Here is a 25515-nt window from a genome sequence, read left to right on the forward strand (position 1 = left end):
GAAGTACTAATTCTTTCCGACGCTAAAGAGGAAAAGCTGTGGTTGGAGTTGGATTTTAAAGTTTTGCTGGGCACAATAGTGACCAGGTCCCTGGTGCCAAACCTGCATCCCAGGGGCCACACGTAGCTTTTTGATAGCCAATATCTGACTCTTGGGCCCCAGCAGTCTGTAGTTGGAGTGGGAGCAATGATTTGTAAAGGGGTCATAGCAGTCATCTCTAGTATCTTCATGATGCATGTCCCCAGTCTATCACTGTCTTCTGCAGTTTTCCTACAGTCTCTGATCATCATTACCTCTGATAAGTCTGCAGTCTCCAATCATCATTACCTCTAGTATGTCTGCAGTCTCCATTACCTCTAATATGTCTCCGATCATCATTACCTCTAGTATGTCTGCAGTCTCTGAAAGTCTTGTAAAGCATTAGAGACCCCCTATACCTTGTAACCAAATCACTCGGCTAAGTAACCAATGAGCACAGCTGGAATTATATTGCAGCTTACCAGTCCTTGGAAGTGATGGCTGCATTCATTTTTTTCAGACTTCTTTCCTTTTCTTTCACCTGGTGATCCTGTTAGTAACAAACTTCCCGTCCTAGGGTGACAACACTCACTGAATATACTATGGAGGAGCAGTGTTGTCACGCTGGGCTGCCTTCCTGATTTGGACTACAAACACCTCTCCCTCTCCATTACATGGGGGATGTTCTATAGTTCACATAAGATAGCTAGGAAGGCTGACAAGATTGTTTGTTATTTCAGTTCAGCCCACAGGAAGGTTAAAATGGATGTAGAATTTCTGACAGGATCAACAGTTATTTTTTTTCCGGACTAGTAAACTACAATATATACATTTTTGTAGTTAGCTTTGGATAAGAGAGCCTATACTGAGGCAGAAAAGTTTTTTTAAAGGATGGTCTGGCCCAGAAAACACAAGCGCCCATATGAAACTCCAATGCACTGGGCAGATAGATTTATTAAAACTAGGCAAAAAGGCTATGGTGCCTGGGATTTTGGCAACTAGCATGCTTACCATTCTTCTGGTCGTCACCATAATTCTTGTGTGATGGAGCGTACAGGAACATAAGAGCGAACACGTACAGGTTCCACATGCCGTAGACGCCGGTGAAGAAGGCGCTGTTCAACTCGACGGAGAACTCGCCCCATTTCCAGTTACCTTCCGATACCTACAGACATAAAGAGGTGGACAAAGGAGGTCAGACGTATACCAGGCCCTTGAATACTTTTTTTTTCTTCTGCCTCTGGCTTCAGTCAAAAGCAGTGACTCAAATCAAGGATGCAAAATCAGGAGAGTCAAGGACTCAGAAGGCCAAATCTGCATATTTGTTCCAGGTCAGCGACCCCGAGAATAAAAAGCAGAAAGACCAGCATAACAGCCAGGCAAACTTGCATTTTCAGATCGCCGGATCTGACCCCTGACCAAAGCAGGCGGTTAGCATATTAGATTGAAGTGCACCAAATGGAAATTGCTTTTGGGCTGACCTGCGTTGTGATGAAGAACACTGTAGTTAAAGCTGCACAGGCCAGTGTGACGAGCATCAGGAATTTGAACCTGAAAATCAAACCCTGGAAGACAAAATTAAAAGGAAAAAATTAACGAAAAGGAGAAAAAAAAGGGAGAATTAAAAGGGAATGTCCAGACATGACTCCAGGTTAACTTTAACCCTTTCGCTACCACCGATGTAAGGCTTACAGCAGAAGACAACCACTTGCAGCTGGCCAGCTCAGTAAGCCTTATGGTGGCTTTTACTGTTCTGCTATAAGCTTATGGTGGCTTTAGTGACCACAAACTTATACCAGAACAGTTCCCCCGACGATGCCCTGTCAAATAATAGCAGTCATCAGCAGTAATGGCAGCTATTAACACAAATCCCACCCCCACCGCAATCTGCAGCCTCTCCTCCCTGCCAGGCTGGGATCTATTTCTCCTTGGATCCCCACTGCTCTCCCCCACCTGTATGGGTGGGAAATGGCCAGTGGTCGGAGCCTGGGAGGGAGCGCTGCATGTCAGGAGGGCCGAGCGCTGAGGAGAGCAGAGCCACCGGCTGTCAAATCCAGGAGCGCCAGCAGCTCTGTGTTATTGTGCGTGGCCGTGCGGGTCGGATGGCCGAGCAGAGGATCGGTAAATATCTGTGATATTTACTGATCCTCTGCGTGCAGGACAAACACTGGAGTGATCGCTGAAGGGTGGCCCGTGGCCCCAGCAATCAGTGGTGGGAGCATGGATTTGTAAAGGGGCCTTTAATAACCGTGATCTCTAGCAGTTTCATTAACATGTCCCTAGTCCCCGAATGTCTCCTACAGCATGTGCTCTGTTTCCTGACACTATATTTTAAGTATTTAGTCTAGGAGAGCTTTCTGTAGCTGTACAGATAATAAATATCATATGCAGCCCTTTTGAAGACATCAGGCCACATTTGAAGCCCCCTATACCTTGAGAGTTGACAACTAGTGCATTAAGGCCTCATTCAGAGAAACAAATGAAGGTGTATAGGCTGCTGTGTCCAAAGGTGGCTAAACGCAGTAGCGCTCTGTTCTATAGCCGCATACAAACTGGGCAATTAGTGGTGGCTAGAAATGCTGACCCAAGACGAAACGGTCTGCATCCAGGGGCAGAGAGAGGCTCTAATTGCATGCAACTGCTCGGAAGAGCAGTTACGTGTGAATAGTGGTGGCACCGGCCATTTATTAGTGCAGAGCCAGTCAGTCCTCCCAAAACTAATATTTAAATGTTTGATAGATATGGGCGTGTCACATTTCCTGACTGCCTTTATCTCTTTGGGACACCATAGAAAAGATCTCTGTGCCAAGTTCCTGGGTCTGTACACTGTGGCCATTGTGGAGGGGCTTCCACCATGTCTTATGCCCATTATCAGGAGCTCCTACCACTCGAACACACAAGGGTGGATGGGAACACCCAAAACTCCCAGGTGGACAGGAACAGAGCTGGGAATTATGGCAGGGAGAACTTGCTGTTGGCATATTTAAGACATAAGAAGGCAAGGGCACACTCAACGAGGCTTCAGGTGGTGGACATCCACTAGGCTCCTCCTACGACTAAAAAAGGATAACATTTGGAGTTGACTGACCTTTCAATCTCACAAAACCACCCCAAAAAATATGCATGTCTTCCCCAATCACCTCATTTTACACAAGACAAAATCAATCTCCCACCTCGTAGTGTAGGCGGCGGGCTTTATTCATCGCCGGCAAACGGGTCTGTTTCCCGCTAATGTTTCGAAAGACCTGGTAGACCATGAAACACAGGAACAAGAAATAAAGGCAAGCGCAGATTCCTGCAACAATGATGAAAGCCATCTGAAGAGGCCAATTAAGGAAAACCTTCGCCGAATGACACAGTTGTGCGTTCCAGATACAGATGTCTGAGCACATCACAAACCACAACACCTCAGGGCAACCAAGAACCCTTTAAAGCTGGAAGAATGAGATGACCCCATAAAGATGGGAGGAAGGGGGACATCTGGAAACACTTGTAGGAAACAAAAAGGAGAACAGGAACATGCTTCGAGCAATGGTAAATATTTAAACATGAGTTATATTAGAGTCAAGCTGAACATTGGTGGACATTCATCTGAAAGCTTCCATATTTGAAAAGAACTTTAGAAGTTCCAACACAGTGTTTGCTTTGCAGGTGTTAAATCATTGTTCTATAGAACCAGCCAATTAAAGCATATGTTACCCCAAAACAATAATGTTCCATATATGCCTTTGTGCATTCATATAGTGGTTTATAAAGCTTGCCTGTAATTGTTTATTCATGTATTTTATACCTGGTAATCCTGCCAGTTCCCCTTGGTTCCTTCTTTAATCTGACCATGCCAACAATGAAATCATATCCATGCTGATGTGGTCGGTTTGCGCATCTGGGATCACTGCTTTGCTGCCGTGCGCCTGCCCATGCCTCCTGTGTTGATTGACAGCAGCTCCCACATGGAGATTGTGATATATTCAGAAGGCTCCACCCCCTGACCCCTTCAAGCTATGGATACAGTGGTGAATAGCAGTCACGTGACCACTTTACACAAACTATAAAGAAGAAATTGAGTTTTTTAATATAATATGGGTGACATGTATCGCCTTTAAAAGCTTTTATTGCTAGAAAAGTGCAGGTTAAGGATTCACATACACTTTGTGGACCTTTACCCCCTATGACTAAAAATCACATCAGCATTCAGCTCTGCTTGCTGATACAAAAGCATCTTACATCCATTAGCTAAACAAACATAGTTTTATTTTACTTCCAATTACTTTTTTCCCCACTTCCTGGTCCCCTTTGGCACAAATGATGCAATGTGCCCAAGCGTTGCATCCTGGGAAGGTTACATCAGCAGAGCATTGCTGGGAAATCTCATCTGCAATCTCAGGAGATCTCAGGGAAAGGCATTTTCCTCCCCTGAGATGATGTGCATAGACACATGTCCTAGTCACATGTGCCCGAGTTCCAGGTAGCAGAGGGAGATCTAGTAACCTGCCCTTAGTTAAAATGGCCACTGTCAGAAGACTAGGGAAGAAAAGGAAAAACAACAGGTATGCAAAAAATAAAAAGCCGGCAATGATCTAAAAGTATGCGTTTGTAGATTGTCATTACTAAACATTTATAAAAGGTGCGTTTGTTCTTATTTTGAAGATAAGGGTAGGAGTTTCTCTTTAAGGCTTTTTTACCTTATCTTGCCAATAAACACACTTCCTGTCTTACTGTACTCCATCTATGGAGGAGTAGGTTTGTCTCCCTAGGACAGTGATGGCGAACCTTGGCACTCCAGCTGTTTTGGAACTACAAGTCCCATGAGGCATTGTAAGGCTCTGACAGCCACAGACATAACTCCCAGAGGTAGATGCATCTTGGGATTTGTAGTTTTGGCACAGCTGGAGTGCCAAGGTTCGCCACCACTGCCCTAGGACATGAAATCTCCATAGGATGGGGGCAGATGTTTTGACCAGGGGAATAGATATACCGTATTTTGCGGTCTATAAGACGCTCCGGACGATAGGACGCATGGCTTCTGTGACAGAAATTCTATGACAGAAATTCTGTCACAGAAGCTGCAGTTAGTGACTGCTGAGACAGGTGGCGCTGTCTCAGTAATGACACAGAGCAGACGAAGAACGTCGTTCTTAGTCTGCTCAATGGGCTCTATGGTGAGCTCCTATGGGGGATCGTGACGGGTCACAGTCCCGCAGAGGAACGGGGGACCCAGAAAACCTCGGCGGGGGGCGGACACTATCGCCGATGCCCATCGAGTTAATACAAGGGATCTACTTAGATCGCTTGTATTAAACGAACAGCGGCTCCCACTGTACATTCAGCTCTGCCTGTCAGGAGCAGGGCTGAATGTATAAAAAGAAACTACTCGCCCGGCGCCCGAAAGTGCATGTCCCGGGTGTCAGGCGATAGGTATTCGCTCCATAAGACGCAAGCACATTTTCCCCCTCCTTTTGGGGGAAAAAAAGTGCGTCTTATGGAGCGAAAAATACGGTATATATTTTTTGGTGAGGTAAATAAATTGAATTTACACAAACATCTGAATACATCAAAGAAGCAACTCATTTATTTTCAGACAGCTCAGTCCGAGGTTTCAATCAGACAAACCAATCCTCAAAGCAGGTAGTGTCTGCTTGCCTATAGTGTTCTGGGGACCAGTTGTCAGATGCTCATTTGTAAAAGGATGTTAAAAGAGATTTATAGATCTCCAAAAGTACGTGGACGCCCCTCCAAATTGAGTTGAGATGTTTCCAGTGAAGGGTACTGCTAATGTTACAGCATACAAGGACATTTTAGACAACGATTTGTTTCCAACCTTGTGGTAAAAGTTTGCTGTAGGCCCTCTTCTGTTCCAGTATGCCTGTGGCCCTGTGTACATAGCCAGCTACATAATAACATGGTTTGATGTGAAGGAACTTGATTGGCCTGCACAGAGCCCCTGACCTTAACCCTACTGTACACCTTTGTTTGCATTAATTTGAGTGCCACTTGCAATATAAAACAACATTTTAATGAATGTTAAAAAGCCTTCTACTTTCCCTTTAATAAAACAAAACCGACTGCCCTTGCAGCACGACTAGAATTTCACAACCATGTTAACTGGCATGAAAGAGGGCCGCACCCAAACCAGCAAACATCTTTGTCTCATTCATGCGCACAGTGAATAATTTCCCCTATGGATAGAAAATAGCATGAAAACTATGCAAAGATTATAAGAAAGGTTACTGTCCTGTGCAAGGACAATTATCCTCCCTTCCTGGGAATAAAAACGTATGCTTAACCAACCGCTTATAGAAAGTTTGTATGAAAGACCTCTTGCCCGTCAGATTGCACCTGCATGTCTGAGCGCCATCGGATGCCCATGGGTACCTTGGCTTCACCATCACTTTAATATTTCACACCATGTGATGCACAGTACAACCTTCTTAGAACAGAAAGTATCTACCAGCCTTATTCTTTGAAGCCCCAAAATAACGAGATTCTTCATTTTTGGATAGTGGACCAGGCCATACAAATTATTATTTTTTCCCCCTGGGCCAACTGTACCTCCACCACTGTTGTTTTAAAGCACATATACTGTATAGTCGTATATTATAGGGCCATTTATTCCAAACTGCATACAACTATTTTAGGCTTGTAGGCCATCATTAGTACAGTGTATGGAAACAATGGCTTCTAAGAAGTAGTGTTTGGGAACCAGCATAAAATATAACCCAAGATGGGGCAAAAGTAGGTTCTCTCACAACAAAAAGGTTGTCACATCTCTCATTCTTTCTCAAATCCCAAATGTAGGAGGGTTGTTCCTCATTTTATGACAATAAGCAGAGCCAATGTATTCCTTTATGGCCAACTGTACACCCAGACTATGCAAAAATTATTAACACCCCTCTCCCCCTTATTTTAATCCTTCGTGAAGAAAGGAGGCCCGTGAATATCTTTTTGTTCTAAGAACCTACTTTTGCCCCATCTCACCATGCCATGTTGCAGTTCTATTTTTCTTTGTTGGTTCCCAAGCGCTACTCTATAGAAGCCATGGTTTCCATGTGCTGGTGATGGCCAACAAACATGAAATCAAATATGTAGATACCGTCTGTTTTGAGAAAGCTTTACTGTACATCAGACTGCTCAATAAAGCTAATTTGGTTCCTTTTGGCCCACCTCACCATAACCTGCTAGGTCATGATTTCTTATTAGTTCCCAAGCCCTAATCTATAGAAGCCATGGTTTCCATGCATTTCACTGGTGATAACCAAAGCCTGAAACAGCTGTATGCAGTCTGGAGACTGTATAATATAATTCCGTATCTGAATGATGTGAAACCTCGCGCCACTACTCTAGTCAAGTTAAGCAGCAGCTGAAATCTGTGTGGTCAGATATAACGTATGAAATTAATGGTAAAAGCCGCGCTGTGTGAATGAGACCGCAAAGTGTCAGATATAGTAGATACTGACCTTAGAGTAATGTGATACAATGTGTAAAAAGTGCAAAACAAAAAAGGAAACGCACGTGAGCTCCCAAATAATAAGGGGTGAAAACCACCATATTTAAACAAGATAAAGTGAACTGACAAAGGGATTGTCATCACATATTCCATCACATAAACAATTAAAATATTAAAATATGTAATCTTAAAACCCATGCGATGGCAAGAGTGAGGGTATTGATGAACCCATTGGGGAGGGAAAAAAAAAAAAAAGGTCTCATTCACACAGCGCGGCTTTTACCATTAATTTCATAATTCTGTATCTGTCATGTAAACAAGTGGGTTTTGGATGAACAGTTGGCCAAGCGGAATAAAGGAATAATTTGTATGGCACTACCCAGTAGTCTAAAATGAAAAAGAATACCCGTATTTCTGTGATAAGATGAATCCTGTAGATACCTTCTGTTATAGTATTTCACACTAGGCCAGTGGAGGGCTTTTTGGCCCTCTTCGCGATAATCTGTCAGTTTCTACTTTTGCACATGTATACATGTAAAATGCTACAGATGCAAGCAGTAGTTTTGTAGACCTTATAATGATTGCTTAATCTAAAAACACACAGGGTTGCGTAATACATAGCTATCCCAGCACTTGACATGAAATCAGTGTTACTGGATGAGGTAGGAACAGGAATAAATAATTTAATTCATTAAGCACACTTGTGTGAGCTGTGCTAAGGCTCGTCACTTCCACTCGGCTGGTGTGAAAGCAATGCTCAAGGGAACGTGCTAAGTGCGCACACTGTTCACGAGCCCCCCCCACAAGATTTCACACAATTTGTTGGTTTTCTTAACCCTTTACAAGAAACCTCAGACAAACGGGCCCGGGGGAGGGGGGGATGTTGGAGGGGCAAAGGTGAACGTATGCTTTAAAGGGAAATGCTAATCAGCCCCGACATCCGTGGTCCAAATACTGTAAAAAGGATTCTTCAGTTGCACTCCTCTGAGAATAAGAGGATAAGGAGGGTTATAAAAATTAAAACCAGTTTATAGGCACCATAAACTCCCACCACACTTCCCATGAAGTCAAACTTTGCTCAGATATATACCTTGAATGTGAGATGACCTCAGACTTTTTATTTCCTTCCTATCTCCAAGCTCAATTTTATAGCACACTTGTACCATGAGGCCTAGCCACAAGCTCTCCTGCCCAGTAAAGGAATTTATGGCCAACATGAAAACCCCCACCTGGCCAATTCAGTGCAAAGTGACAGGTTTGCTTGAGACTGGATGTCAAAAAAAGAAATGAAAGCGCCAAACCAATGATTGCAAATTCCAAGGGGGTTTTTTGTTACTTTAAGGGTGACATACAGCAACTGACATGTTTAAAAGGCTTGGTCATTCTTCCTTCGTCTGGTTTCAAATGCAGGGTGGGCTGGTCTGGCAAAACTTGAAGAAAGTTGACTTAGTTCAAAGATCCAGCACCTCACATCCATATCTCTTGAGGGTTTGCTTGAAAGCTTAACTCACCCCACCCTCCTGTATGGGGGAGCATGTGACATTCTCCCCTTCCTCCCAAAATGCAGTGCTCCAGGACTATCCCCCAAACGGGGTCATGTAAGGCAGATGAAAAAGCACAATAACCCTGTAAAAGTTCCAAAATGGTTTCAGGCAAACGGCTGTGATAGAGGCGCTAAATGATAGGAGATGCAAGCATCAGTGGGTGGGGAGATGGTCTTATAAAAAGGGAATCTGTCACCCTTGCCCTGAACGAACAAAGTGACAGATGCTCTTTAACCCCTTCGTGACTGACGACGTACAGTGTACGTCGCCAGCATCGGGGCTGTTTAAACAGACTCCCGGCGACTTTTGCCGCCGGGACTCTGTTTAAACTTGTAGAGCCGACTGTCGGCTTTACAACAGAAGCGATCCTGGCGACTTACCTGTCGCCAGATCACTTCTGCGTCCCGAAGAAGGGGCCGCCCCCCCCCGCCAGACACCCCCGCCGTGCTTCCCGGGCTCCGTTGCCCCTCCTACGGGCCCAATTTGTAGTTCCACCACAGCTGGAGGGCCGGAGGTTTGAGACCCCTGCATTTATGGCTTATGTCTGAAGCATGTCTCTACCTTGGATTGTGACACTCAAGCTAAACTGTCCTTGGGACTAAAAAAGTGGGCCCCTAGGGATGCCATAACATATCAAGAGTCTGCTCTACCTCCTCAGGAGCCACAAATCCTGGACCGCTCACCTAATTAAATCTTAAGGTGGTTTTAAACCCTCAGAATATTGTTCTGTGTGCCAAGCTTCAAGTAACTAGCAGTAAATACAAAGTCATTTTTTTGGCACCAAAGTCACACTTTTAACTTTTCTGAAATTCTCTTTGCTGTTTACCTCTCTGCAATGCTTTCCTGAACTTCCATTTGGGAGGTGTGCATTATGCATGTCAATTATTGCTAATGTGTCCTCATGCACATTCAAATCCCATAGAACGGAGGTGCTGTCAATCAACACCTTTGCAGGAGGGGCAACAGAGTGGCTTAGTATACAGGTCTTCTGTACAGCCTTTGAGTGTCAGCACAGCACCTGGCCCGGAAGACCCCGCAGGCCAGTGGAGTCACCCAAAAAGCATAAGTGACAAATGCTAAAGTTTGGTTGGCTCATATGATGCCTCACACCCTACTCATCTTTCAGCCAATCAAGAATGCCCATGTTAATTTTTGACCAATAGCAAAGTGTAGAATGGGGTGAGCCGGTTCTCGCTAGTGCTATGGTGTCAAAAGGAGAATTTTATTAAGGTTATTGAATTGATGGACTTTAATAGCATCATTATGAGATAGTAAAGCCAAGTGACAGACAACGCCTGCTTTGCCATTTTATTACAGGCAGTGATGTCACATCATTGCTTATAAAAGTTAGAATCCATATTCCAACTTTTACACTGTACCCGTGGCATTTTACACAAAACAAAAAAACTGAATGTTGTTAAAGTGAACCTGGACTTTTCCCATTCAGGGCAATAAAGAACTCCCAGTTACCTCTCACACATGTCAAATACAAAAAGGCAACAGGAGCCGAATGCAATGGGGCCGACCTGTTTCCAGTATACAGATATACGATTCCTTTCAGACTGGTCCTGTAAAAGAGAGAAAAAAAAATTCAAGTACTTATGTTTAGCAGCATACATGCAGATAATACATTCTGACCTTCATAGCAGAGAGAACAGATTACACAGACTGCACAAAGCCACAGAGAAAAGGGCGCACCTCTTTTCCGCTCTACATGTGCAGAAACTCATGCAGATCTGGTCTGCATTTGGTGTGAACAAGCCCTAAAAATACAGTCAGTCACTTTCAATAAAGGTTAATAGGACCTAACCAAAAACGGTAAGTTTACAAGCATTTGTATTAGATAAAAAAAGGGCCACTTTAACCAAAAGCGATATTTCCTAATTATTTGGGGCCTTCCAGGCTGAATCAGCTCCTGACTTCCTACAAGTCTTGAATACTGCAACAGTGAGATCTTCCCCGCCATAATTCCCACCTTCCTTCCTGTCCTCCATGGAGTTTTAGGTGTCCCTAAACACCTTTGTGTTCCAGCTCCTCTTCTTACACGCTTTGTAATATACATTGGGGGGAATTTATCAAAACTGGAGCAGACCGAACCCGGAGCAGTTGCCCATGGCAACCAATCAGCATTCACCTTTAATTTTCAAACCTTAACTGAACAAACTGAAGAGAGAAGCTAATTGGTTGCCATAGGCAACTGCTCCAGATTCTTCTGCTCCGATTTTGATAAATTCCCCCCATTATATATTCAAGTCCAACAGGGGTGGGAGGCCCTCATAATGGCCACAGCAGGGCAGAGATCTTCAGTGAATTTTCAACATCTACAAAAACCTGAAGAGTCTTTGTTCGGAGACCCTGCCAAAGCTTAGCACAGAAGTAAAAAAATAAATAAATGCTACATGGAAAAGGCGGCTTTTAACCAAGACACACAGTACCTCTACCCAGAGAACGGTCAACATCGCACACTTCCGGGAGCATTGGAAGCATGGCACCACTTTGCACTTTTTGATGTCTCCTGCTGCCCCTTCTGTTACTACAGATCCTAGTGCACCCGGCTGGTATACCCCTGACGAAATGGGTGCTGAATTGGCTGTGGATAAAAGGTCTTTATTGACGTGTAGGCATTTAATTAAAGACCTTTTAGGAGTGCTGGTGGCACATTGTACTCCTTACATCACTACAGGACATGTGGACCGGCTGAAGAAACCACAGTGCACAAGTGGGGAGGGACCAAGCATCTGATATATCCAGAAGATTTTTCTGCCTGCTGTATCTCTTGAATACAAAAGGAGAATGGGGGGTACAGGCAGCATGAAAGTATAGGTAGTCTTCCATGCAGCTTTTTTTACATTACTATTGGTGGTGACGGCAACTTTAAGGCTCCAAACACTTTTTAAAAATCAGGCATTTGAAAAATAGGGTTTCATTTTTCTGGGCAGCATTGAAAAACATGTGAACCTCTAGGTACTATACAGGATTTATATAGTGCCTACCAGGGCTGACCCTATAAGGCAGCCTGAGGTTGCTGCCTCAGGCGGCATCTCTGTAGGTCACGGGTGGAGGGCAGCAGGCAGAGGTGAGCGCCACAGTAAGGCTGGGGACCTCCCTAATGTCAACAGTTTACCTTACAAGGGAAATACTACAGTTACAATACACAGTAAGACCAGATGGTTAGGAGGGAATTGTTCATGAGAGCTTAAAATTTAAAATAAGGGGCAAGTGATACAAAAAAAAGGTAAGAACTTGTGGGGATGAGTTGATGGATAAAGTAAAAAGTTCAGTTGGAGTCAAGATACATTTTCTCTGAACAGAAGAGTTTTCAGGAATTGTCTAAAAGGCAGACAGAGTTGGAGATGGCCAGACAAGTTGGGGTAAGCAGTTCCAGAGCATCATAGAGGCTCTGGAGAAGTCCTGGAGCATGGAAGGAGGTGAAATGGGAGGTAGAGAGCAGGAGGTCTTGGGAGGAGCGGAGAGGGTGGTTTGGGTGATATTTTGAGACAAGGTTGGTGATGTAGCGGGGAGAAAGATTTGGATGGATTTGTATGTTTCCTTGTTTGTAGCTTCAATTGCATTTGTTGGGTTATTGGAAACCAATAAAAGGAATGGCAGAGGGGGGTTGTGGACACTGAATGGTTGGGAAGGTAGACCAGTCTAGAAGCAGCATTCATGGTAGACGGAAAGGGGGATAGTCTGTGTAAAGGTCGATCAACTAGGAAGGAGTTGCAATAATCAAGGTGAGAGATAACAGGGGAGAGAACTAGTATCTTGGTGGCATCATTGGTTAAGAAAGGGCATATTTGCAATACATTACGGAGATGAAAGCGGCAAGGTTTGGTCAGTGATTGGATGTGGGGCCTGAAGGAGCTTAATGGACCTCGAAGCTGCAGCAGTGGGAAGTGACCCGGGTCTGAAGCCCCCAGCAGAAGAAAAAGGCCTCAGCTTACCAGTCAAGCTTCAAGACTTACCATCATGTGCTCTCCACAGAAAATGATCCAAAAGGACAGGAGCATCACATAGAAGATGCCTTGGCGGATATCCCCAAAAAGCAGCATCCACGTCCAGTTAAAGCCAATGGAGAACCATTCAACGGGAATGTTAACAAAAGTCATGGAGATGCCCAGAGCGAAGATAACCCTGCAGAAAGAAATTAGGATTAAAGGGCATCCGTAGGACAAACATGAAACATCTACCATACACAAACAATTTATTGGTTGAAGCTCTGGCGGTTTCAACTGAAGTCCCCCCAAACATATCCGACAACACCGGTTATTAAAGCCCAACTCCAGCCAAAGACTTGGTATCAGCCGCTTGCATCTCCTGTGCAGCAGAACTCATACTGGGGGGAAGTGGCACAAGGAGCCAGGCCCGGCGCTACCGCAAGGCAAGTCAGGCGGCCGCCTGAGGGCGCTGCAGGGTGAGGGCGGAAACAGGGCATTTTGACATGTACTTGTAAAAATGCCCCGATATTTGCGCTATGTTTTTTTTTTTCCACTTACCTTTGGTGCGGGAGAGCAGCGGCGATTCAGCGCTGGTCCAGTTGGAGGAGCTCAAGGTGGGGACCTAATTTAGCTGGCCGGTGACTGCCAGAGGATCCCGACACGCGCGGCACCTCAGGCAGTCGCCGGCCAGCTAACATCGGGGCATTTTGACAAGTATTTGACAAAATGCCCTTTTTTTTACAGGGGGTCGGGGTAGGGGGGGGGGGCGCGCAAAAATGCACCTTGCCTGTGTAGGCAAGAATCCTAGCACCGGCCCTGCAAGGAGCTAACTAGCTGTGCTGCAGGGCAAGTGGCATGCTGATAGAAGGAGATAGAGTAGTAGACAGATGAGCTCATCAGTCTGCTGTTTCTACTTTATTGCGGTGTTGTATCCATTAACATACATTAATTGTCTGCCAGGTTAGGATATAGTTGCATGTCCTTATATGCAGAGGCACTGTAGCTAAGTATTGCGCAATCTTTCTAGAATCAGTACATGTGCCAAGAGATTATAGCAACAACATTTCATATAAGAGAAAACTGGTGAGGAATGGTTGAGGAAAAACACTGGAATAAGTTCCGTCACATGACAGATGTTCCATATAAATTGCTGTTCACTGTAAAGCTGCAAGTATTCAAAATTAAACAACTCATCTAACTCGACCCCATTACTATAGAAGTTATGCATTTCCTGTATCTGTCCTGTATCTCTGGACCGTTGTCATTGAAGGCCCAGTATCTGCAGAATGTCGGTATTTCAGCAAACACACATTTTGTAAATAAGTATATTTCCTTACTTTTCCAGCAGAACCGGCGGCCGGGTCATCATAACGATCCTCCTCCAGTACCAGATCATGATGATGAGGATGCTCGGAGTCAGGAATGTCTTCATGGCAAACCACACTCTGGTAAAACCTCCATTCTGGAAAATTGTCTACATAGGGCAGGATAAAAAAAATAAATAAAAAAAAGTTAGGAGGCAAAAAGGAAAAGGTACCTAGAGCAGAGACGGCAGCCTGGAGTGCAGGCAAAACTCAGCCACCAGTCAAGAAAATGACTCGACATAGGACAATTTACTTGTTAAAAAGGTGGCACAAGCCTATAATTGGTACATAATGCTCTATATGGGGGCATACCTGTTATGGTACCACAACCATAAAATTGGCACATAACGCTCAATATGGGGGCATGCTGGTTAGGGTGCTACAATCATAAAATTGGTAAACAATGCTCAATATGGGAGCAAATATAGGTGCATAGATCTGCACATGTTAAATGCACATACAGAGTGCACAAACATAAGCATATCAGTCTGCAGTATGATCTCTACAGAGAGTCAGGTCGACCTCAACATACAGGCTGAGCTGGGAGGAATGTTGAGGCCATCCTGACTCTTGGTGGAGAATGTACTCCAGACACATCTGATTATATGTTTGTTTATGCACACTGTATATGCAAGTGCACTGGTTTTGGTTTTATTAAAAAATACATTTTGAATGGTACGTAGCGTAAAACCATTTACAAATATATTCTATTGCAAGATATTTGAAGAATCCACAAGAGTGGTTTTATGCGTTTCTGGGGGGATATCTACCTCTACTGTGGGGTTTTGCCCATTGAACCTTGCTAATTGTTTATATATATGATCTCTCATGTCTGTGGCAGTCAATGCCTAATGAAAATTGGGTTTTTTGATAGCCCTGCACAATAACAGAAAACTCACATTCTAGCACAAATCCAGCCATGACTGATCCTCTTTAAGGTGTACCCGTCATCCATTACCAATATTTCAGATCATCCATCTATCACTTTACTAGGGGCCAGTGACATTGCTGTATTATGAGCTCCGTCAAAAGCTCCTTTTGAAAATTATTTAACTCGCGATATGGCTACTTGGGTCACCGGTACACTTTAAAGATACTCATACAATGGATTACCTATTAGAAACCGATCTGGTCTCCTCTTTCACTGGCGATTATGCGGTTGTCCCGAAGTAAAGGGCATAAAAACACAATTGAAACCATTCAGCATTAAAGTCAACAGCTTTAGACAAACATTCTCTGGTGCAGCAAAGGTCATCAGCAAGTCAGGCCTCGGCCTCTGAAATGAATAGGCTCTGCTGGGCTGGCAGCATCAGAAATGATGAGTCAGACCACTTGTAGGAGATTACAGGCTCAAAGAAAATGGAAATTAAAGTCAGTCAATGAGGTAGAGGTTTAAACCGGGCCCCAGTGATTGCTCGGTCACAAAAACATATCCAGCAGCCCAGGAAGAAAAATGGATCTATAAAGTTGGTCATAGCCTTGAGGTCAGTCAGATCTGTAGAGGTATGAAAAGCTCCAAGATAAGGTGGCACGGTCAAGTGTCTGCCCACACTTCCTCCCACCTTTTACCAACAGTAAACTCAGTACAGGTTTTCATTCATAATCTTAAGCCTGTAGCAGCCGCCTAAAACACCTACAGAACTTGGGCGTACAAGGTAGGTTCTAAAAATCCCAATCACGTTGAGGGCAATCACCATCGCAATTCTAAATGTGCCGCTTCCTAACCCACAGCATAATAAAAAGATGTTGACCAGCAATGGAGAGGGGTCCATGGAGGAGCAGGGGCGGCCAACAAGTTAGTTAGACGTGCATCATTCCTTTGGGATCCTGTTATAGCTGCTGGGAAGGAGCCACGGGCATCCCGAGGCCGGGTGTCACCCGGAGCGGAAACCGGGTGACACCCTGCAGTGACGTCATCGCACATGCGTGGCCGCCTAATTGACGCCTGCCATCTTGGTGATGGACGCCGGCAGAGGGGAGGACGTTCTCCCGGCGGATGAGGTATGCCGGCGGGTCCTCTCCTCTCTCTTGACACTGTCGGGCTCTAGGTCCATGACCAAGTGCCCGACTTTTTAGAGGGGGGGGCGACACCAAAATGACTGTCAGTCATTTTGGTGTCACCCGGGTGCGGGCTGCCCCACCCTTGTGGCGCAATTGGATGGAGCCCAGTACAGGGGGACTGCATGTTATCGGTGACGCTCGCTCTCAATGAAGTACCATTGTCAGGCTTTGTTCACACAGGAACCACTATCAGCAATCCTAAAAGAGAGCATGACCCGAATGGTAAACTAGCAGCCCAGTTCCAGCAGTTTCCTCAGGTAGAGTGGGTGTGGCAAAGTAGGAAGCCCTGGGCGTACAAGCTCGTCTGTTTAAGGTATTTAGATTCTTCCGGGCGTACCATGCACATCTAAGGTCTTAAAGTATATAAAAGCCAACACAGATTTTCAAAATAAATGTAAAAAAAAAGAAGAAGACTTGCTACCCTCTCTTGGTATCATACCGCCACTCAACAGCAGTTTCACCGTTTAACTCCAATGTTTTTAGTTGTGTATTCTCCCAAGCGCCACTAATCAACAAGCAGAAAGGCACGAAAACATTTCTTCTATTCCAGGTCGTTTATCAGAGTAACGAGCCTGTGAAAGTCTCATAAAAGAATTAACGTCTGGAGTCGGAATATTTTACGATGTCTCACCACAAGGCGCAGGTCGTTTATCTCTCCGATGCCCACATTTATTTTCTTGGGGTCGCTGACGGGAAGCCTGATGTTTAGTAGGTAATATTTATGTGCCACGCTGCCCAGCTCGATCAGGGGAAGGACGTCGCACTCATAATAGCGTCCTTCATTCTCGGCTGTCTGTAAAATGATCATTAAAAGAAGTGCAGATAAAAAGGAAACATTCAAGGACACATTTCATTTTTAGAATTTATTTAAAAAGGTTATTTATTAAAATGATTAAATCCGCCCATAATAAATGGAGATTCTGGTTTTATCTTAGGCCTTTTAAGTGCAATTTTGTAACCAATGTGCCCAAACAAGCCAATTCGAATAAACGGTTCTGGTCAGCTGCTGGGGCTATTACAGAGCCATAATGATGGTGTCGCATTCCTACCCCAATGGTACTTCTAAGACTGAGAAAGAGGAGGCTTGCCCATAAGGACAGCAGGGAAAGTCACTGTCATTCAAGTAAAGCAGGGCTGGCCAGGGGGTCAGCATGGCATCCTGTAGCTCCGATGAGCAAGCTCAGGGACGCAAGCCGTCTACACCAGCACGGATCTGCTTATTTGCTTGGCATGATCAGTTTGCAACAGGAAAAACCCTAACCCTAAGGCCTTGTTCACACCGAAAGTGTGTGCGTTCCAGAGCGGTAGCTGCTGGAACGCACCGCAATCGCTAAGAAACTTCTCCCGGCGTTCCGTTCCACTGCAAACGCAAAAAATAGGGCTTGTTCTATTTTTTGCATTTGCAGTGGAACGCAACGCTGGCAAAGTCTTGCCACGTGTCTGACCGCACTGTGGGCGGGTGCCATTTCAATGCACCGCCACGCCCCCTCCCGCCCCAGAATGCAGCGGGAGGTTTCTTAGCGATCGCGGTGCGTTCCAGCAGCTACCGCTCTGGAACGCACACCCTTTCGGTGTGAACAAGTCCTAAGACTGAGAAAGAGGAGGAAAAGAAGAAGAGCAACTGTATTGCTTAACCCTTTCGCTGCCAAGCCCTCCGGAACATTTTTCAAATCAGCTGGCCAAGCCATTTTTGAATTTTCTGCAATTTTTTATCAACTCGAGCCCCGGCGTCTGACTGTCCCCAGCATACCCGACAGACGGCTCGTTGACACACGCGGCCACGGCTGCCACAGCCCTATCCAACACCCGGTTCCTGTCTGAATGATCCCTCTCCAACACGTCATTGGATTCGACTTGCGTCTTCTGCCAGCTGCTTCTGCACATGGTCCCCAGCAGATCTGACAGTTACCGCTCGCTGAGACACACACAGCTGCGGCTGTTACAGCCCCGTCCATTGCCCGCTGCCTATTGCCGATAACACAGCGATCCCCCTGCCTCTCTCCCACACCGCACAGACCCCTCACGGCACTTCAGACGAAGTCCCCTCTTCTAAACTCCAACAGGCAGGGCTTAGACCCAAGAGGTCTACTGTGCCCTCCGGTGAACAATATCAGAAGCACAAATTGAGCCACGGCAGATACATCTTCATTATGGCCTTAATCAAAATGCAACATTGTAATGTTGTAGCAAGGTGAAGGGCTGCAGCAATAGCTGATCGGTGTCAGACATTTGTGAACACAGCCAAGGACTGCACAGGTTTTACACGATTGTATCATCTCTGAGCCAGCATCCCAGTCCAGGAAGTAGATGGAGACTCTGGATGATGCCTGGACAAACTTGGCTTTGTCCTTATGGAAAGAAAACCAAATAAAAGGCACCGTCATGGGGACATAGTGTTATTTCTGTTCCAAAGATCCCTGGGGCTTCTTATGCTAGATGATGTGTGAACGCAAAAAAATAAAAACAGGTGGAGCTGCGGATGGTCAAAAGACTCACCTTTGAAGCCGGGAAAGTGCACTGAAGTTTTCTCTGCTCCACGGAACGAGCCATTTCAGTCCACGGGTCAGTCAGCTCGTCCCGGTATGCCATAGCCACGTCCAGGGTCACCATCGCGTTCTCCTCTGAAATACAGAAAAAATAAAGTTAAAAGTTATTTGTGCCATAGATGCAGTTTAAAGCCCAACTCCCTAATCCTTTAAATGAGAGAGAAAAAAAATCCCTCAGCAGACATAATTGAAGTGATATTAAAGTCAGAAGGTTTTAAAGCAAAATTTCAAATGCTGATGAAATCACTTACAATGAATGCGGCCTCTTGACGTTTAAGAGCCCGTTCACATTGAGCGGTTCGCAAATCGCGCGTTTGTCGCGCGATTTGCATTTTGAAAATGCTTGCATTGAGCAAGCTTGAATCGCGGCTAAATCCGCTCCAAAAAGGGTCCTGCTGTAGCGACACACGACCCGCGACAGCAGGACCCTTTGCCCCATTGACAAGCATAGGAGAGCGATATCGCGCGGTAAATTGCCGCGATATCGCGGGAATTACCGCGCGATAAATCACTCAATGTGAACGGGGTCTTAATGTTTTAGTTTCCTGCACAATCAGCTGGTCCCCTGAGCACTGTCCCCGAAATCCAGTTTTAGGGCGACTCCTTCCCTTGCAGGGTCCTATGGAACCAACCTGGTGGCCACTCCTCTGCTGTCTGCACCTTCTCCAAGTTAGTAGATGAACAGTTACGGGAGAGACTCCCTTGTGATCTTGTACTGGAAAGGACAGTTTAGGGAAGCCAAGCTGAGAGAGTTGGAGCTGTTTGGTAGAACGATGAGGGTAAGCACTTACTGTAAGAGAATAGGGAAAGTCACTGTCACTCAAGTAAAGCAGGGCTTGACCGGGGGCATGGTTTCCTGTAGCTCCGATAAGCAAGCTCAGGGACGCAGGCCGACTACACCAGCACGGATCTGCTTCTGTGCTTGGCGTGGTCAGTTTCCAACTGGCAAAATAGGGGGGCCTGGCAGAGTCACCAGGTGTTGGCTACTAAATGAGTTTGTAGTGGAAAATGGAGCATAATGTATGAGATTGTTTATTACTAGGGCTGGTAATGATTAAAATTTTCGTGGTCGATTAATCGCAAAATGTTTTAAAATCGATTAATTCTAACGCACATACAGATCCAACTACATTGGCCTATACACATACAGCACAGCAATGAAGTAATAAAATGAACTAGGATCACACTAATCCACCACGTTATTAATCTCACGTGCCCCACTCAATATGGCCGCCGCTTGAGTGGGGCAACTCAGAATAATAACGTGCTGGATTAGTGTGATCCTTGTTCATTTTATTACTTCATTGCTGTGCTGTATGTGTATGGGCCAATGCCTTGGCTGGCGCTCGTGCTGAAAGTTTCTTGGGCAAACTCAATGGCCCAAGTGGCTCCGTCGGCTAACGAAGGGGGAGGAGTCCGGTGACGTCACGGACATCGACGTCACCGGACTCCTCTCCCCCCTTCCTTTCGTTAGCCGATGGAGCCACTTGGGGAAGGGGGGAGGAGTCCGGTGACGTTGATGTCCGTGATGTCACTGGATCGCCAACGGGACTCCCGGAAGCCGGCGGAGAGGTGAGTGTCTTCATTATCGATCAAAATATTTTAATCGATCGAAAAGTTTAACGATTAATCGAGAAATTAATCTTTAATTTCCACAGCCCTATTTATTAATATAGGAATACACTTCGATATTGTTTTTAGGGTTACCATACACTTTAATCTTATCTCACTAGACTGGAGTTATTCCTTAAATGTGCAGTAATGGCGGAGGGGGTACCCAAGTTTCTTAGGGCACACTGACTTTCCTTGTTTGTTGTCATCTTGCAGACAGCCGGTCAGTTTGTCACTGCTGGACCCAATGGGAAAAGGGCTCTTTGATTGGTTGTCAGGCAGTTGGATTCATGATGATTAATCCAACCTCTACAACTGGTCCTAATGGGACAAGGGCACCTTGTGTGGTTGCCAGGCAGTTGGATCCTTGATTATCAGTCCAATGTCTACAACTACCCTGTTTCCCCGAAAATAAGACCTATCCCGAAAATAAGACCTAGTACTATTTTTGGAAATTGCTAAAATATAAGACCTACCCCGAAAATAAGACCTAGTTATGACCATTCCCAGGGCCGATGGTGGCATAAGGGGGAACTTGAAGAGCCGCGGGAGAGAATCAGCGGTGCCAACGAAGCCAGCACTAGAAGAAGCGAGGCGACAGCGGAGGGAGCAGAGCCGCATAAGCCGATGCCTCCTCTATAGTAATACCATACACTTTAATCCTATCCCACTAGACTGGAGTTCTTCCTTAAACGTGCAGTAATGGGGAGGGGGTACCCAAGTTTCTTAGGACACACTGACTTTCCTTGTTTGTCATCTTGCAGACAGCCGGTCAGGTTGAACTTTAAAACATTCCGGTTCTGAGCAGCTGTGTTTTTGTTAGATCCTGTCCAGCCCCGTAGACGGGGTCCGCAGTACACACAAACCCATTACGTGACACAGACTTCTATTTAGAGAAGCCCCCTTTTTAATCATGGCGGCCAAACAGTAGCAGAAAGAAGGCGTTTTCACGTGACTAACACGTGCGTTCACATTGCGGATGGACAAAAGGAGGAACGTTCCAGATGAAATAACTTTTTCCACAACTCAGAATAGACCTTTGCAATGTTTTGGGTATGTTATTTGGCTTCACAGTTCTGTAAAGCTGGTGCATAAAGAGACCCCGTCACCTTGGCCATTCAAGACAAAGTGGCAGTGTCTTTGTAACCTTCATCGTAGCTGCTATGCCAGTGCTAAGGCTCAATGATTGGCTGCAAGATCCAAGCGCTGTCACAATGGAGAAGGTCCCATGTTTTCTAGTACAAAATTACTGGGTACTGTTGCAAGCTGCCGATGAAGCTCCCTGTAGGGAGATGCTCCTCTACCTGTAGGGAGATGCTCCTCTCTCCTCCCCTGGACAGGAAATAAACGGGAATCTTCCCAATGGGACACAGACATTAATAAAAAAAAACACACGTGGGTTCTAAGAATTCCCTCCTCAAAAAAAACAAAAAAAAAAATACAATACATGTTAACCAGCAGACCAAGTAGATTTAGAGGGCTCTTACCAATATAATTGTTGAGCTTGAAGGCAACGTCCAGTTGCAAGATGATCAGCATAAATTGGAACCAGGGGCTCATCTCATGGCCTTGGAAAGGGATATGGACAGAAAAAACGATGTCATTGGCTTCAATGAGACGATTGGACGCCTCGTCAAAGGTCCGGATGCTGCTGCAGCGATCGTTCCCCCATGGAAGGAACCACTTGGAAGCGTGGTGAGGCCTCCGGACATCCACACATTTCACTGCCAAGAAGGCCAGGGACGTTGTTGGGCTTGGTGCTGAATGAGAGAAAAAAAAAAAAGACAAGAAAAACTGTTAAATGAAAACTGTTGAGCTCCTAATAACCATGTTGATCTAGAGGTTTGTAATCGTATTTATTGAAGATGTCCATAGGATGTAATTCCTCAATGCACTGAAATAATTTCACTCAGCCCTGTGAATATGCAATTGTGTCACTACTCTCGCAGAGCCTGCCTTCTGATCTACAACTGAATGTCTGAACAATGTCAAATTATCATTGCTTGCTGGAAGCAATGCATGATGGGATATGTAGTCAGTAGAAATTAAGAATGGATCACATCAAGTGGCAGGGAAAAAGACGCAAAGCACACTGGATCACCAAGAGAAAATAAAACGAATGCAGCCGCCACATCGAAGGACTGGAAAGCTGTGATGGATTACATTTTTGGGCTTGGGTTTAGATTTAAATGATCTCAACTATGAAGGGAGAAATCCCGGCTACGCTGGTAATGCTGAGCACGGGCACTGTACTGGAGGAAAGTTTAGCTCACAATACAGCCAGGAAGCATTTAATTGGCACCTGACCCCTGGGATGGCAACCAACAACAAGGCTTTTTAAACTCTCCGACGCCTGGTGTCCGCGCTGATTAAATCCTGTAGAACGGAGCACAGATGTGGTGTCAGCGCCTCTCATCCAATGAGTGCGATCTGCCTTTACGGTCAATTACCCCCCGCTGCGGGTAAACCGCTCTCCACAGCATAATCGAACGTAATAATCGGCTAACTAATCGATTTTGAAAATAATCGTTAGCTGCAGCTCTAGCTTTTAGTAGAATGTGATAAATATCTTTTGTTTACAACAGTTGTAAAATGCACAAGAAGATGGTCAAGAAGGGGTGAACCTCAGGATGTTAAAGAGGAACTCTGGGCAACATTTTTATTAACCCTCGCAATGGGGCTACCCACGCACTGAAAAGGGTTAACTGCTTGGGTGTGCCTAGGGACCCAAACAAAAAAGTTATTACTCACCTGATTCTCAGAGCTGGCCGGCTCTTAGACTGCTCCTTCCAGCCACGCTCCCCCCTCCACTAAGGATCATTAAGTTGTCACATCCAATACACTGTATTGGATGTGAGGATGATGGGTAATATACCACTTGGGCTGCAGCTAACGATTATTTTCATAATCGATTAGTTGCCCAATTTCTTTCCAACTAATCGATTTGTTGCATGAAAAAAAAAAAAAACAACTCTTACTTTCCCAAAGCCAACTAACCAATAATGAGAATAGTTGACAACTATTCTCAACCGATAATTATCAATTTAATCAAATAGTTGTTGCAGCCCTACCATTGCTGCAGAGTATAAAGGAGAGATGCTGGATGGAGCACTATGACAGATGACCGGCTCCCAGGTTCGGGCCAGTATCACTTTTTTTATTTTAGCCCCTAGACACAAACGAGCATTTAACCCTATGTTCTGTCCCACTCCTAATAACTAGGGATGCACCGATACCGAGTACTGCTACTGGTGCTTCCGCTGGCATGTCGCCCGGCAAGCCGGCTCCATGTTTGGCCGGCTCAATTGCGATTGGCCGGGATACCGGCTTTCCAGCCAATCAGGAAGCCGGCCATTCAGCATCAAGCCAACTGTTCGGCTTCCCGGCCAATCAGCATGGAGCCAGCTGTTAATCCCCGCCCAGCTTACTGATCGCACAGGAAGCTGGTCCATGTTCCCCTTCGGCACTGCCGGTTAGAGGAATCAGGGAAGGTTTCGGAGCATTTGGGCGAGTACTCTGTATCGGCACTGATAGTAGTATCGGTATCTGTGCATCCCTACTGATAACCATATCCATCTAGAAGTTTGCAAAACATACTTATTAAAAGATACCAATAGGATGTAATTGCTCAATGCACTGACACAATCTCACTCAGCCCTGTGAATATGCACTTCCTTTATGTCACCACTCTTGCAGAGTCTACCTTCTGAACTACAACTCAACCTCTGAACAATGTAACATTATCATTGCTTGCCGGAAGCAATGCATGATGGGATATGTAGTCATGAGAAATGGATATTTCAACACATCAAGCAGCAGGGAAAGAGACCCAAAGCACACTGGGAATCCAGGAAGTTGTTAAAGTGATGGGCACCTAGTATCGGTGCATCCCTAATCAGAACAACTCCAGTATGTGTTCCTATTACAATGTTGATGTAATAACAGGAGAGGTTATGCTGGGACTTCACAACGCCTTTAATCTTTTCCCACCACTGGCAAGTACTCTCCCTGAAATTCATAAGAGTGTCATGAAAGAAATGATGGAACTTGTGAGTTATGTAGCGGCGGTCGGTGAGGTATATTTGAATCTGTTGCAGGATTGCCTTATGACAGAACTTTGTCTGCAACACGATACTTATAGATGTGACACGATTTACTCCACCATGGAAGAATTCCGATTCATCCACGCTGTTCTTCTCACCAACATGGCGGCAAATTCGAGAACTACGGGGTCAGGGCTTTTCCCCATAGTTCTCCTAAGGGTAACGGGAGGACACAAGCTAGCGTCCTCCCGTCACCCAAAGCTCAGTATATCGCAAGCTACAGCTCGCGGTATACTGAGACCGCCGCAGCCGGGACGGATCCTGACATTACTGTCTAGAGGCAGAGCCAGCTGTACCGGGCCCTGTCCCTCGTTCGTCCTGCCAATCAGTGCTGGAGGATCGGAGCGGGGAGGGGGCGAATCCCTGCAGGGAGCCGTGAGTGTCACGGCTCTCTGCAGGGACAGGATCGAGAAGTGAGCGAACGGCGGTATGTGTTCGCTCACCTCCCGTTCTATTGAGCCGACGTGTGACAGTTTCATTGTCACAGGTCGGCTCGAACTACGAGGCAGAGTGATTTTCACTCGCCTCATAGTTCTCCTTTAAAGAATTTGTCGCAGCCAAAGCATATAGCACACAAGAACTGACAAGTCGGAAATAACCTAAAACCGGTCGCACGACCTTTAATGGCTTAGGACTTTCTAATACGGTCACAAGTCCCTTATTAAATCCTTCCCCTTTAACATATCACAGTGTAACATTCCGGTGATCTATTCAGCAGTCAGGAGGTTTCTTATCCTCTGCGCTCTCCTGATGTATTCCGACACACGAGGGTTGGGACTGCTCGGCTGCTACATACATGTACAAGTTTAAACTTGCTCGGAGATTCTCGGGCCTAGGAAACCCCCGGTCATCTCTGGCTCCGGATAAAAAGCATTCCGAAGGGAAT

The 25515-nt window shown here is 45.5% G+C and overlaps 1 protein-coding gene across 2 annotated transcripts in view; it reads right to left on the bottom strand.

Moving 5' to 3' along the window:
- WLS (wntless Wnt ligand secretion mediator) overlaps window positions 1–25515 on the bottom strand; it is a 38382-nt gene that overhangs the window by 2411 nt on the left and 10456 nt on the right. The window contains exons 2-12 of one of the 2 annotated variants that reach the window (XM_018567319.1): window positions 22014–22286; window positions 18866–18990; window positions 17001–17162; window positions 14282–14418; window positions 12972–13140; window positions 10477–10574; window positions 8395–8446; window positions 5340–5351; window positions 3192–3335; window positions 1500–1583; window positions 1030–1183 (exon numbers count right to left, since the gene is read on the bottom strand). In XM_018567319.1, the coding sequence (XP_018422821.1) occupies window positions 1030–1183; window positions 1500–1583; window positions 3192–3335; window positions 5340–5351; window positions 8395–8446; window positions 10477–10574; window positions 12972–13140; window positions 14282–14418; window positions 17001–17162; window positions 18866–18990; window positions 22014–22286 (1410 nt within the window). Of the gene's footprint in view, window positions 1–1029; window positions 1184–1499; window positions 1584–3191; window positions 3342–5339; window positions 5352–8388; window positions 8447–10476; window positions 10575–12971; window positions 13141–14281; window positions 14419–17000; window positions 17163–18865; window positions 18991–22013; window positions 22288–25515 lie in introns of both variants that reach the window. The other variant, XM_018567318.1, reaches the window with a different exon arrangement.

Source organism: Nanorana parkeri, unplaced genomic scaffold (genome assembly GCF_000935625.1).
Source record: "Nanorana parkeri isolate BGI_ZX_2015 unplaced genomic scaffold, ASM93562v1 scaffold1028, whole genome shotgun sequence".
NCBI lineage: Eukaryota > Metazoa > Chordata > Amphibia > Anura > Dicroglossidae > Nanorana > Nanorana parkeri.